General features: G+C 31.2%; 1 protein-coding gene and 1 long non-coding RNA gene across 17 annotated transcripts; both read left to right on the top strand.

Annotated features, from left to right (window-relative positions):
• Positions 1-1,386: 1,386 nt before the first annotated feature.
• On the top strand, positions 1,387-4,640 carry LOC149494915 (uncharacterized). 2 transcript variants are annotated; one of them, XR_016321640.1, is made up of 3 exons: positions 1,427-1,893; positions 2,006-2,177; positions 4,249-4,640. It is a non-coding gene; the product is annotated as an uncharacterized LOC149494915 (long non-coding RNA). The 2 variants fall into 2 exon arrangements; XR_016321639.1 differs by lacking the exon at positions 4,249-4,640 and having other exon boundaries at positions 1,387-1,893; positions 2,006-2,178.
• A 681-nt stretch (positions 4,641-5,321) lies between these two features.
• LOC105639195 (putative disease resistance protein RGA4) lies at positions 5,322-13,242 on the top strand. 15 transcript variants are annotated; one of them, XM_089723862.1, is made up of 9 exons: positions 5,322-9,135; positions 9,260-9,327; positions 9,434-9,528; positions 9,630-9,802; positions 10,036-10,106; positions 10,399-10,533; positions 11,237-11,355; positions 11,443-12,734; positions 12,856-13,242. In XM_089723862.1, exon 1 carries the CDS (start codon positions 5,723-5,725, stop codon positions 9,047-9,049), a length of 3,327 nt encoding a protein of 1,108 aa, XP_089579988.1. In that variant the 5' UTR covers positions 5,322-5,722; the 3' UTR covers positions 9,050-9,135; positions 9,260-9,327; positions 9,434-9,528; positions 9,630-9,802; positions 10,036-10,106; positions 10,399-10,533; positions 11,237-11,355; positions 11,443-12,734; positions 12,856-13,242. The 15 variants fall into 15 exon arrangements, 14 of the variants coding, with proteins under 14 accessions (XP_089579988.1, XP_089579984.1, XP_089579985.1 ...); XM_089723858.1 differs by having other exon boundaries at positions 10,399-11,355; positions 11,443-11,489; positions 11,992-12,734; XM_089723859.1 differs by having other exon boundaries at positions 10,399-12,143; positions 12,406-12,457; positions 12,613-12,734.
• Positions 13,243-15,524: the final 2,282 nt, after the last annotated feature.

Below are 15,524 nucleotides of genomic sequence, written 5' to 3'. Positions count from 1 at the left end.
GAGAGGGTTCTGGTTGGACCAATGGTTATAAACAAAAATTTTTCTTCATTTAAAAATCTTTGAATTTCTATATAAATAATTTGTTTTTCTCAAAAAAAAAAAAAGAATAATACATATATAAAAACTAACACGTGATTCCACTTAATATTAAATAAAAAAAATCAAAAAATAATTACTCTCACACGAAAAATGAAACCCATCAAAATTTGTTTAAAAAAAAAATTAACCCTAAAGTTTACTTCCCATAAGCAATTAATAAGGGGCACGTTTGTAGGACCAAAGGCAAGGAGTCCTTTACCAATGAGTAAGTCCAACATGTTTCAATGAAAATGGTAAATGTCACAATCCAATCAAAGAGCAGAATATGGTGAACTCGCTTAAATCACCAACAGCTTATCTCTCAATTTAGTGTATTTGATGTGCTATTCCCACCCTAATCTTGTGAGTTGTGACACGCGAATCAAAACGATCGTATAAGGAAGCGTAAGTCATGTACAAACTTAAACTGGAATTAATGAAACTAACCTCACAACCACTAGCTTTTTAATGCAAATTTCTTGTCTACCCCCACTATATCGATGGTCTCATATACCAAGTCAATTAAAATTTTTTTTAAAGAATATTACTGTTTTATCTTTTTTTTTTAGTGTATAGCCACAATTACTTTTATTTAAATCAAAACATTAATTGTGATTGATATAATATATACGTGAATTCATATACTGAGTATAGGTAAGTTTTTCTTTTTCATAATTATAATGCAAATGATGCTTGGCCTAGTCACACAAGTTAATGTCTTTGGACTATTAACATCTAGGTTGATCCTCTTCCACAACAACCTATTTGATGGAAAATAAATAATTTTTTAATCATAATAGAGAAATTAATTAACACAATTTTTTTCTTTATTAATTTCCAGGGATTTTTAAGCTAAATGATCCATAAATTTTAAAATAAAATCCAACTAAAATAAATTATTTAGTAAAATTAGCTATTTTAATAGCTGTTAACTGTTTTAATAGTAGCATTTAGCTGTTTAAGTAGTTAATATAATTTTTCATAAAATACTAAAAGCTAAATGTTAGTAGCATTTTAACTGTTTAAGTAGTTGGTATAACTTTTTATAAAAAGCTAAAAGTTAAATGTTATAGAAGTTAATGTTTTATAAAGCGTCATCTTAACTTTAAAATTTAGTTCAAATGCTGTGTTCCTGAAGACTATAAAAATAACGTTTAATTAGTTTTGCTGCTTAAAAAGTTAATGCGGAATACATTTTTCTTCCCACTTTCAAAACATTTCTCAGACTTAATAACAATGATTATATGTGCCCCCCTCCCCCACTTCTTTTTTTTTTTTTTTTTAAATTCCATTTAAATGTACAAGTTAACTAAAAAAAGAACCTACCAACTGGTGGTTGCATAAATGGAGTATTTCTCAATAGACTTGAAGCTGAAGCTACATCAACAAACCATCTCTAAGAATGAGTTCTAAAACACATTCTCTACTTAACATCCTAAGCTAAAACATGATCCAACCAACATTGGATCGCCGGGTTCAGTACCTTTTCCCTTTGGCATTAACTTCTATTCTCGTTCTCGGAATTTCAAGATTAGTCTTAGATAATCTAAAGAACAACCATAGCTATATTTTCCGACTGTACAATGGAAGGCAAGAACATAACAAAAGGGCAGTGTTCGTTTTGCCTAAAGATCGGTTTAAGGAGAGCTGCAATGTGTTTGACGGGCAATGGGTGTGGGATAATGTATCCCATCCTTTATATAGAGAAGAGAGTTGTCCTTACTTGGTTAAACAGACTACTTGTCTAAGAAATGGCAGACCTGATTCTTTTTATCAGAATTGGAGATGGAAGCCTGAGAAATGCAATTTGCCAAGGTATTGAAATTTTTTATGCTTTGTTCGGTGTCATTTCTGCTTTTGTTTCTGTTTTCTTACAGTAAAAAATTCAAGTGCCAAATGACAAGACAATGCTTGTATGATCTCATAGGTTTGATCCACTAAAGCTGTTGGACATTTTGAGAGGGAAAAGACTGATGTTCATAGGAGATTCAGTACAAAGAGGACAATTTGAATCTATGGTCTGTATGGTGCAATCTGCAATTCCTGATGGAAAAAGATCCTTCCACAGAATTCCACCAATGAAGATTTTCAAAGCAGAGGTTCATATTTTCGAAATTATTATAATAAATTATAAGTTCAATTTTATATAAAGAATGAACTTATCTCCCATTAGATAATTGCAGTTATTTTAAAATCTAATAGCGGATAAATAATTGTTTCTTCAATTGATTTATTCTTTGATCGGTTTTTATCAATCATTCTTCTTATTGATTCAATATCAAACCCTCGAAAAAGTTTTTCACTTTGATTTCTCTCAATTTGTTCAATTGTTTTTTTTTTCTAATTCATTTTCGAGAGGTTTTTTTTTTGTGATGTTTGACCTAATTTTATCCGATTGGTCTATTTTGTTCATATTTTGTTCAATTAATTAATTCAATATCCCATATTATTAAAATATTAGATCCATATAAAAATAAAAAGTCAACTAGCTAATTAATTAGTATTAATCTTTTATTATTGATTTATGTAAGTAGGAATAGAAGTAGTGCGGATATTTTAGGGTATCCACTGCACTCTAATCCGTGTAAAAAGTATATAAATAGTTATAAACGAATTTGGGACAGATACATGTTATGAAAATACTATCCGTCTGTAGTGAATACAGATAAAATATGAGTATAATCTTTAGACACTTATTACATATTACTCGCTATATTAAAATGGGTTTGGCAATGGATACTCACGGGTATTGTATTCATTATTAGTAAAAATTGTATATTAAATAAGTTCGAGTTCAAATAGTTATTTGTGACCTTCGAGAGTAATTTAAAGAAATTTTGGACATATGAATAGTACCAATTTAAACGGTTTAAATTCAAATATTCAAATGTATATTTAAATGAATTTAAAACAAATATAAATAATAAAATTTTAAATAGATATAAATATAGATAACATAAATTTCGCGGATATCCCACTTGCTTTCATCTTTGGGCGTAAGTGAAAGAGTCAACATTTCTTGAGGATCTAGATTGTAGAGCTTTATGAGAAGAGAAGAGTCGTACGGGCCATTAATTAATTGCCTAAAGGCCTTGATAGGATATATAGTTATATACTGATATTCATATTCAGATTAGGCCTCAATTTTGGTCATAGTTCATAAGTAAGTCATAAATATATCTGTCCTACCCAAAACAAGATAAAAAAACAGTGGTAATATTTTTTTAAGAAATTTTTTTTATTGGCTTGGTGTATTCATACACCGACAGTCTTATTCTTTTTTTTTTTTAAGATAATATTAAGATTTTATTAAAAAATTTCAAATTAATACAAATATTATAGAGAGGACATGATCACTCTAATAAAAACTATAAAATTTATTATTCGCTGATCTAATAAAAAATTCTAATAAAAAATAGAATGTAAACTCAAAGAAAACGGATAGATGTTAAAAATTGGTTGATTAGATGAACTCTCCAAAATCTTCTATACATAGCATAATTATCCATGAATTAATTGCTTATGACGAACACAAATAATTTAAACTATTAAATTTAAGGGAAGAACATGCTGTACTACCAGGCACCAAAAGACAAATATCATCATATAATTGAAAAATTCTCCACAAATTGCAACCTATCCAAATAAACCAAACAAATGCAAACAATAAAATAAAACAACATATAAAATAGAGAGATTATAAACTCCACACGAGCTGCAAATAAAATACAAACAGTAGCAGAAATATAAATAATATGAATCTATATCAGAATAGACATAGATCTATAATTTATTTAATAAAAAAAATTATAAAAATTTGCAATAAAACTAAAAATATGAGGAGTGGCTGTCACAAGAGACAAGAATCAGCCCCTCTTCATATCTACATGATTGATTTTGTATTTCAAAGAAGAGTAGGGAAGAAAATTCTAATGGCAATCGGAGAGAGATTTGGCCGCGGTTGATGAGTCTTATTCTTTATAAACTATTATGTCTTTTTTTTTTACTACGTTTACTATTTGATGTTTTTTTACTCACATTTTATAATTATATTTAGATTCATACAAATATCTTTTTGAAAAGCTATTATATATTTTGATGGATTCTTTTGTTTATCTTTTGATTTTTATTCTTTTTATGATAAAATCAAACATGGGTTGTTGGAAAAAGGGCAAAAGAAAAAAGAAAAAGGCACTAATGTCAAGCAAAAGAAACCAAAACAGAACGCGAGGACGGAGGACAAAAGTGAGAAAGGAGGCACCCCGAATTTGACCATTCGGCCACAACAAACGCGCTCAAAAGCCTCACAAAGCCCACCTAACATGCCACTTCACTTTAGCCAACCAACAGAAAGCCTTTTTCAATATATAGGAAAAATATACACGACTTTTACGTGACTTTTTGTATAATTTTATGTGGTATATACTTTAATAAATTTAAAATATTAAATATTTTGAGAATTTAAATAATTCTTTTTGTTTATTAAAAGGTAAGTACAATTCTATTAATTATAATAGTAAGTTTTGAGAGTATTATTTTTAGGATTTAATTTCACTGAGTGCTCTCAACCGTAGGAATTATTCCAACGTCATTTTTTCGAGTTCAATTTATCTATTTATAGATTTAAAACTGTATATAAATATAAAAATATATAGGAATATGAGAAATAATGAGATTTTCGATAGTGTTCTTAAAATTTAAAATATTCTAAAATAATTTTGGTCATAGAGTGACTTTCAAAAATTTTATCTTAAAAAAATATTTATAATATTTAATTGTATTTTTAAATATTTTGATTACGAGAGAGATAAGGATAAGGAAGAATATTAAAAAATATATAGTATTTGATTGTAATTTAAAATATTTTGAATAATTTGATTATATTTTTTTACATGACTTTAATCTTTTTTTTGTCCTTTAAAATCAAATTTCATTCAATCATGGTCTTTCTAGAAGAACAAGGGGCTGATTTTTACTATTCAAATTGGTATTTTTTTAAAAAGTAATTTATTTTTTTTTAAAAAAAAGCAATTTATTGTTATTATATGAAAATAATTTTTTATATTTTTATTTATTTTTCATTACTGAATCAATTTGTAACTACCGTTACTTTTATCTAAAAAGAGATTTGCATTTTCCTTACAATAAATAGAAATTTTTTGATGATTAAACTTTTATTTATTGACATTTTTTTATTATATCTTAAATTTGTTTTACTCGAAGAAAAATAGTATCTGAAAAATTGAAAAAAAAATTAAAACTATATATTTTTAATTTGGATCACTTTATAGCATTTCAAGGATCCATATATATGAATATGTTCATTTTTCTAATGCTATAAGTAATATTGTCATTATAATTAAATTGGTTGTAGTCGGTATTCGGGCTAAGTTATTTTTTAAAATCAGTACTGCGATCATAAGAATACTGTATATTTTGCTTTCATAGTCAAGGCTAGTATAATTTCCATATGACCCCACGCGGTTCTCCATTCAGCAAATGCAAAAAGAATAAATTGTGACTTTTCATTAATTATTCTTTTTTTTTTTTTGTTATAAATAATGCCATTACATATCCAACCTTCACACTCTCAAAATTGTGCCTTCTACCTTTTCAATTACTTTCCACTCTACTGTTAGAAGCAATGGCAGAAGCATTCCTGTCCAACCTTGTAACAAGGGTAGCTTCAAAGCTGGTTTTGCCAGCCATTAAAGAGGCTAAGCTGTGGTGGCGTGCTAAAGAAGAGTTCAACAAACTCGAGGAGACAGTTTTAACAATCCAAGGTGTGCTTATTGATGCAGAGCAGCAGTACTCTCAGAGTAATCAAGTTAGAGTTTGGGTTGATTCACTCAAACAAGCATTTTACGATGCGGATGATTTATTGGATGACTTCTCCACAGAGGAGGTACGCAAATTTCCTTATAGTGTTGAAATGGTTTCTAAGATTAAGAAAATTAGAAGGAAGTTAAATGCGATTGCTGAAAATAGGAAGTTTCACTTAGATTCTAATCGTCATGAAAGTATAGATTTTATGAACATTCATGATGGAAGAGACCAGATTCACTCCTCTTTACCTGAAATAGTCATTGGCAGAGGAGATGACAAAAAAAAAATTATGCAGTTTCTTTTGTCTTCCAATTCTGATGGAAATACGTTAGAAGGGGAGACAAAACTGGATCCACTGGTCTCGGAAAATGTGCTGATTGTTTCTATAGTGGGCATTGGAGGTTTAGGGAAGACAACACTAGCTCAACTCGTCTTTAACGATGAGGAAGTGTATTTTGAACTAAAATTATGGGTATGCATTTCTGATAATTTTGATGTCAAAGCAATAGTTGAAAAGATTTTAGAATCTATTCCTGGTCAAAAACCTGTAAAAAAAAATTGTGAAATGAATACCTTGAAAAATCTTCTCCATAAAAAATTAAATGGCAAAAAATATTTGCTAGTGTTGGATGACGTATGGAATGAGAACTATGAAAAATGGTTTCGCTTGAGGGATTTGTTACTTGGAGGTGCAAGTGGAAGTAGAATAATAGTGACCACACGTCTTCGAACTGTTGCGTACAGAATTAGATCAAATTTAACTTATGAATTACGAGGTCTAAGTGAGGAGGAATCTTGGTCTTTGTTCAAACAAATGGCCTTCAAACAAGGGAAAGTGGAAAGCCAAGAACATGAGTTAGTTGGAAGGGAGATTGTAGCCAAATGTGCTGGGGTTCCTTTAGCTATAAGAGCAATAGGACGGCTATTGTATATTAAAAATACCATATCTGATTGGCGATCCTTCAAAGATAAAGAACTAGCAAATATAGATGAAGAAGATGCTAGTATTTTACCAACTCTTACGTTGAGTTATAAAAACCTGCCCTCACATTTAAAATGTTGCTTTGCTTATTGTAGTTTATATCCAAAAGACATTGGGATTGATGTGAGGCTCTTGGTGCATCGCTTGGTGGCACAAGGGTATATTAAAGCATCAGATCCAAAGCAAAGTCTTGAAGATATAGGTTTACAATACTTTGAAAATCTTTTATTGAGGTCTTTCTTTCAAGATGTAGAAGAAGATTCATTGGGTAATATAATAAAATGTAAAATGCATGATTTGATGACTGATCTGGCTATGGTGGTGGCTGGAGAGGAGATTACTCAATTAAAATCATATGCAGATTGTCATAATGTGAAAGAAAGAACCCGGCATTTATCCATTGATTCTGAAGTTCTCTTATGGGAACAATTGGAAAGTGTCTTATCTCATGCAAGCAAGGTGCGAACCTTGCTATTATTCAATAGGTCAATGATAAATGAGATCAAAGAAGAACAGTTGGACGTAATGTTTTCTAGTTTAAGACGAATAAGAGTGTTGTATTTGTGCAATTTGGCAATTGAGAGAGTGCCTCCTTCCATTAACAAACTGAAACACATAAGGTATCTTGATCTTTCTCAAAATAATGGCATTGAGGTCCTTCCTGATAGCATAACAAAACTACAAAAACTATTAACTCTAAATCTAACGAAGTGTAAAAAGCTTAAGCAGTTGCCGAACCATATGAAAAAGTTGGTAAACCTCAGGCAACTTTACATTACAGAATGTGTGAGTTTGACTAGTATGCCATGTGGGCTTGGTCAACTGACTTCACTTCAGAATTTGCCAATGTTTGTACTGGCAAAGGATAATGGCATCTCAAAGCATAATGGTGGGCTTGATGAACTCCGTACTCTAAACTTGAGAGAAGATCTACAAATCTGTAATTTGCAATATGTGAAAAATACAACATCTGAATTTGGGTCAGCCAAATTGGGAGAGAAGGAACATCTTCAAACCTTGCATTTAGCATGGAAATTGGGTGCTCCGTATGATGATACGGATAACAATCCAAATGATGATGGTAAGGAAATATCATTAGAAGACCTGCAGCCTCACCAAAATCTAAAACGGTTGATGGTGTCTGGATGTGGAAAGCTGAAGTTTCCAAGCTGGGTTTCTACTCTCTCTAATTTGGTGGAACTTCGAATTAATAACTGCAACCACTGCCAGCGCTTCCCACCGTTAGATCAGTTTGCTTCTCTTAAATATTTGTCAATTTTAAATTTGACAGATTTGGAGTACATAGAGAGTGCCACAGGATCCTTTCCTTCTTTGGAGAAACTTTGGCTTGAAAATTGCCCTAGTCTCAAGGGATGGTGGATGCCTCAGTTGCTTCACTTCCACTGTCTTACTTATTTGGATATCAGGTCCTGTCCTAACCTGACTTCAATGCCATTGATTCCATCGGTTGAGACATTGTTGCTGAGAAATATCAGCATGAGCTCATTAGAGGAGATACTAAAGATGAAGATTTCAGTGGTACAAGGTATATCCTCTTCTCCTTCTTTTCCAGCTTCTCCTGTTGTCTCTCAATTGAAAATTTTGAGCATTACGAGAATAGAGGAAGCAGAATTTCTGCCAGAGGAGTTGTTTCAGAACCTGAGTTCCCTTCAACAGTTAGAAATTTCTGATTGCCCAGCCATAAGAACTCTATCTCCTGCCATAAAGCATTTGACATCCCTTAAGAAACTTCTCATATGGGATTGTGAAGAGCTAGATTTTTTGGATGATGAGAATGGAAGTGGTATGCAGTGGCAGTTCCTAGGAAACCTCCAAGAGGTTCAATTTAAAAATATGGGAAAATTGGTATGCCTTCCAAAGGGCCTCCAACATGTTACTACTCTAAGCAAACTCGTTATCGAAGGTTGTCCTAATTTGATGTCTTTACCAAAGTGGATGAGAAATCTCACCAGATTACAATATCTAGTGTTGGACAAATGTTCTGATCTGTCGGAAAGATGCAGTACAATTTTGGGTTCTGACTGGCCCAAGATTGCTCACATCCCAGGTATTAGGATCGATGGAAGATGGATTCACTCGGATGGCCGTCGCAAACCCTATAATCAGGGTAGAACTGAAAGCCGTTTGGCTTATGGTATGTAGCTTTGCCTCCTCAAAGGGTGCCAAGATACCAATTTGACACCGAATAAGGGAAATTGATTCAAAAAATTTATCACATTTTTATTCGGGTATGTCCAGTCCCTTCAATCTGCATCTTTTAACATTTATCATTTAAGAAGCCCCAATCAGAGTTTCATCAAGTTAGTAATCATGGGCTTTAATATGTGTTTTATTTAATCTTTAATGTTTCAGGTTCACTAAACCTCTTGCAATACTGTCTCTTATATCCTAAATGGATTGTTCAATAATGTCAAATTAAGGTGAGAATTTAGTCATGTTTAATTTGATGCAAGAGTTAGTTACTGTTTATGCCTTTTCTAATTTCTTTTTTTTTTTTTTTTTGTTGTTTCATTTGCTTTCTTCTAGGATTGTTGCTATCAGCTTCTTAAACTACTGAGCTGAAATGGAAGGCTGTGTCCTCTATCAACTTCTTTCAAGTTTTGACTTCCCTTAAATCATTTGTAAGTTAAATCAATAGCCTTTCTGTGAACTCTTCTCACACATCCAGAATAAACATCCAAACTTAATTGGTGTTTAACTTCAATTTGATTTGGTCTTGCAGCAAAAATGGCATCCAAGCTTTTGCCCCCAAATTAAAGCCTTATCTCGGGGCTTTTGATGCACTGTGTACTCCCTGCTAGAGGCTCTAGATGTGTCCAACTTTGAATGTTCCATGCAAAGATCCTCTGATTCTTGTTATTGATCCACTTTTTCTCGTTCGAGGCGTTATTCTTCGTAAGTTTAAATATCAATAGCCAACTGTTTAAGTTTGGGGTAGAAATTGAATTTGGCACTGAATGATCAATCACTTTGAGTTGTTTTTCTTATCATGAAATGTTTTCCCAATTGATTTTTATGGGTATGTTCTCTATCTTTTAATATTATGTATTTAAGAAGCCAAGTTAGATTTTCAACAAGTTAATAATATTTGATTCATATGTGTTTATATTCAATATGTAATGTTTCAGGCTGATCCAATGCATCTTTCAGTGCTCTCTCCTAATATCCCAAACAGAAAGGGTATTCAGTGGTCTCAAAGGTGACAATTACACTATTCATTTCATTGTTATGTCAGGCGCAGGCATTAATTTTTGTTCTCGCTTTTCCTAATTTTTTGTTCCTTTCTCATTATTCTAGGTACGTAGCTTTACAACGTCGTAAACTTTGTGTGGGTTCAGAATTCATTCAGTTCAGTAGTCTCTATTTAGCAATAGATGAAAGGCACTGTCGTCCATCAACTTCCTTTTTTCAAGTCTTGGATTCTCGTAATCATTTGCATGTTAATTCAATAGCATATCTTAATTGTTTGGCATTTTTTTGGTTGCTTACAGTTTCTGTTGAATTCAAAAGGGAGAGAATCGTTTGCTCTGAAATCCAAGTGAGATTCAACGTTTGACATCCTTCAAGTTCAAGTTAATCCAAAAACACGACAAGGGAAAGTCAAGTTGTGCTGTAAGGATGAAAAGGTTAACTTTTCCCAACTATTGTTCTATGAACTCGGAGAGTTTAACTTTTTCCCTATATTAAATTATTTTCTCCAACTTCCCACCACTCCAAAAAAGCTTTGGACTTTACAATTTCTGCTACTCTGCCTTTCTGGAAAGGGTTCATACCACACATCATATGTTTCTTATTAGCATTTATAGTTTTATATAGTTATTCTCCTGGCAATGGCAACACTTCCAACTAACTGTCATTAATCAAGTTGTTCTTCCCTTTTATTCTCTCTGCCTTATTCCTATGTAAATTTTATCAACAGCCTATTTCTAGTATTCTTGTTTAGGACAAAAAGTGAAGCTGGCACTAATGGGTTTGGATGGAGGTAAAATATAGGTGGATGTAAAATAGAGGGTGAAAATGTCTTGAAATTTTCAAAATCCTTTGTTTGGTTTGGGCAAAAAATGTTAAGGAGGTGCAAAATAGATTTATTTTACTCCTTTCTAGCCTAATTCTCACTCCATTTTGGGAGGAAAGTTAATAGTGTCATCTTACACCCTTATTTTACTTCCTCCCTCTTGCCAAACATAGCATAAATTTCAGTTGCAATATTTTATTGACTTTTATATTCTGTCTCCTAGGAAAGTTTACACTTCACTTTTGAACTTCTGGATTGAGATTTATCATGAAGCAAGTTGTCATTCACTTTCTCTTGCTCAATCTCCTCCTTAGGGTTCTTTGAATTACTAAGTAAAGAGAAAAACAGGAAAATCCATCAATAACTTGTGAAGAATCCATTAATTCCTGGTTTTGGCCTCTACATGAGTTCATCTTGCAACGAATAATAACAGGTGCATCTAAGGGGCAGCTTTTGTTTTGCTTTTTCTACTTTCTTTTTAGCTCTTCTTATGTACTGATGATCAAATAAATTTCTGCAGAAGTATTTCAGAATTGTGCAGTTTAAAGTTGATGCAACAACTAAGTGGTGTCTATCTCATTCTCTTGTTTTCTTATTCTTTTTCCTGTTTAATTTCTCATCAGTTGTTTGGAGTATGAATCAAATTGCAATCTTATAATTAGAGAAAACCATATATAAACAGAGTAGAGAACTTTGGTCTTCTAGACAAGTGCTTCCATACTGAGTTCATTCTTCATTGATGGATTCGTTGATTTGCATAGAGATATGCTCACGTGACATTTTAAGTACGTCCTTGGAATTGAAAATTTTCAACACAATTTGGCAATGTTTTGGATTCTCTGTCTCGGAAGATGTAAAGAGAGCTTTATTGTTGTATTTTCTAATATCTGACTAATTTGACTTTTCTCATCTGCCTAGATAGATTCATGATTTTTAAATACCATTTATTTATCCTATGCTAAGTTGTATTTTCTTCTATCAACTCTCCCTTCTATTTATTCATACATTAATAAATTAAATCTCCAAATTCTAATACAATTTTCCACATTTCTTTTGCTTTTTTTCCCAGGAAAATAATTTGTTCTTATCTGTCAGAAAGATGCAGCAACAGTATGGGTACTGACTGGCCCAAGATTCCTCACATCCCATACATTAACATCGACAGAAGATGGATTCAATTGGATGGCCATTATTGGAAACATTCATCTGATTTTTGTTCCAGTATGTCCAATCCCTTCAATCTACGTCTTAGATTTCATCAAGTTATTAATCTTGGATGTTTATATGTCAATACTTGTTCGTATGTAATATTTGATGTTGCAGGTGGATCAAAATGTATCTTTCAGTGCTCTCTCTTAATATCCTAGAAGGGATGCGAATAGTGTCTCATTTGAGAATGACAGTATTCAATTCATTGGCATCTCTGGTGTTAAATTCTGTTCCTTTTTCCCTAAGTTTTTTTGTTCCTTTCTCATTCTTCTAGGCGTGTTGCTATACAACTTCATAAGCTTTTCTATGGGGCCAGGAATTATTCAGTTAAGTAGCTTAATAGATTCATCTGCACTATATATGAAAGACAATGTCATCCATCAACTTCCTTGTTCCAGTTTTGGCTTCTCATAACTATTTGCAAGTTCATTCAATAGCCTATCTTATTTGTCTGGCATTTTTTTTTTCTGGTTGCTTACAGGTTCTACTGAATTCAACAGTGAGAGAACCATTTGCTCTGAGATCCAATTGAGATTGAACATTCATATCCTTCAAGTTTCAAATTAATCTTGAAACATGACAAAGGGAAAATCAAGTTGTGCTGTAAGTGTGACAGGATTATTTTTTCCCAACTATTGTTGTTCTATAAGCTTATAGGCTTTACCTTCAATTTAATTTGGGATTTCAGAAAAATTACAGTCCTCATTCCAAACTTTTTGCTTAGGCTCGTGCCCGTAGCAGCTTGAGATGGTGAACCATGCATGGTGTTAGGCTGGGGCAAGGCCTGGACTCAGAAGAGTTTGGTTACGAGTACAAAGCAGAAGACAAATTTGAAATTTGAAGGCAGAGGTAGAAATAGAAAAGAACTACCAATGAGGGACTTGTCCGTCCAACATGAAGCTTCCTCACCTAAATTTTATCTGCATTTGGACTTTGACCATAATTTCATAATAAAGCCTAAAAAATTTTATATTTCATGTCTTTCTATTAGATGCGATTGTAACTTTAATATTCGACGGTCTTTTTTATAATGTGCTTTTGCACATTGACTATGTTCGTTATATATTTGTATTTTTTTAATTTTTTTAATTTATATAATATTGAAGCATAAGTTTTTATTTAGATTAAAATAAATACAAGTGGTTAAATTGTATTGCATTTATCCGGACAAGCTACTTGTGATATTACTTTTTATATACTTAATTCTATTTTTATATAATGAGGTAGTCTTAAAATAAAATTCAATATAATTTCTAGACTTAATCCTTCGATCTCTAATTTATAAAAATAGATTCTTAAAATTCTAATAGGTGCTTAAAAAGAAAATCAAATTATCTTTAACTCATACTTTCAACTCCAAATCAATATTTATATACAATTATAATGAAAAATAATAAGAGAAATGCTCAACTTCTTTTTTTTTTTTTTGTCTGCCACCTTCCTTGCTAATTGTGCATAATTAATGCATAATCAGATAAAGTGAGGGTATTTTAGACTTTCTTGAATTGCACCATTTTCAAAGTTTTTATTTCAAGGAAAATTCTCTGTATTAAAAGAACATTCTAAATTGAAAATTTCTCTAAATAAAAAGAACAGTTAGAGTATAATTTTAGAGGGATAATTAGGTGGCAAATACAGTTATTAGTTTTGAAGGGAAATAAAATGATTACATGTTTATTAGTAATCATTGTGATTTTTGGATGGAAAAAGGAAATCTTCTCTTAATTAATAATGGCTTATAAATTTGATATTATATTTTGACTAATTCTTCTTTTAATTTTCTCAACTTTACAGAGATTCAATCATGACATTGCATTATCACGTTTTAGTAATAAATATATCATTTATCAAAATGAAATAACTTTACGGTGGTGCAATTATGACCATACACTTTCACATTTTACTTTACCGAAGGATATATATAGTTGTTAGTGAAATATTAAATTGTGTTATTATTGAAATATAAAAGTGCATTATCATGTTGGATTCCTCAAAAAGTACAATAAGCCACAAGGATAATTACCGAAAGTACATGATCAAAATTATGCATTATACACTTAATTAATTACTCATATTGTTGACCCGAATACATAAATTCACCCTTAAACATTGCAATTTTCATCCTATGGCATCCTAAACTTTGTGAATAATCTATTATGAATTTGAATTTGTAAATTTGATAACATGCTGAACATTTCCATACTAATAACACTAATATTTATGGTTTTGTTAGTTCTTTATGCAAAATATTGATTTAATGTGTAATTAGCATAATGTTTAGAATAATAAATATTTTTCAGCTATTTAATAGGTATTTAATTGATTTATAAATTTAACTATTTTATAGGTGTAATTTTATAAATTCAATTGTTTAATGAGTCAGAAAAAAAAAGTTAAGAATGCCAAAAAATTAAAATAACAAAGTTCAAAGGTGATTAGGCCATTGATGGTGTACTTACTACATCCATTACACAAAACAACAGCTCAGTGTATAAATTTGAACCTAAATTTTTAGCCGATTCTGTTTGTGGCCTCTGAACTTTGCGAGATTCAATGAATAACCTTGCACTTTTACATTTCATTAATAACTATGCCCATAAAAATGCAGAGTCAACTAATTGAATTTTCATTTTAGGGAAAGACATATTTATTAGTGAAATATAAAAGTGTAAAATCATAATCGAATTCCAAAAAATTCAAGGGTTGTAAGGAGAATCAACTAAACTTATGAGTAAAAAATTTATATATGTATTAGGCCCATAATAACATATACCAGATTAACTAGTTAGTCACTAAGAAATTCATGCACTCAGCAAGACATTTAGTCACGCATAAAGCAAGAAAACCCTAGGAGAGGGTTCTGGTTGGACCCATGGTTATAAACAAAGATTTTTCTTCATTTAAAAATCTTTGAATTTCTATATAAATAATTTGTTTTTCTCAAAAAAAAAAAAAAAAAGAATAATACATATATAAAAACTAACACGTGATTCCACTTAATATTAAATAAAAAAAATCAAAAAATAATTACTCTCACACGAAAAATGAAACCCATCAAAATTAGTTTAAAAAAATTAACCCTAAATTTTACTTCCCATAGGCAATTTTACTAAGGGGCATATTTGTAGGACCAAAGGCAAGGAGTCCTTTACCAATGAGTAAGTCCAACATCTTTCAATGAAAATGGTAAATGTCACAATCCAATCAAAGAGTAGAATATGGTGAACTCGCTTAAATCACCAACAACTTAATCTCTCAATTTAGGGTATTTGATGTGCTATTCCCACCCTAATCTTGTGAGTTGTGACACGCGAATCAAAACGATCGTATAAGGAAGCGTAAGTCATGTACAAACTTAAACTGGAATTAATGAAACTAACCTCACAACCACTA

The sequence above is a fragment of the Jatropha curcas genome, chromosome 7 (genome assembly GCF_041381405.1).
Source record: "Jatropha curcas cultivar XTBG-Jc1 chromosome 7, XTBG_Jcur_1.0, whole genome shotgun sequence".
Lineage (NCBI taxonomy): Eukaryota > Viridiplantae > Streptophyta > Magnoliopsida > Malpighiales > Euphorbiaceae > Jatropha > Jatropha curcas.
Note: the sequence above shows the minus strand (reverse complement) of the source record. Positions and strands in the feature narration are given on the sequence as shown.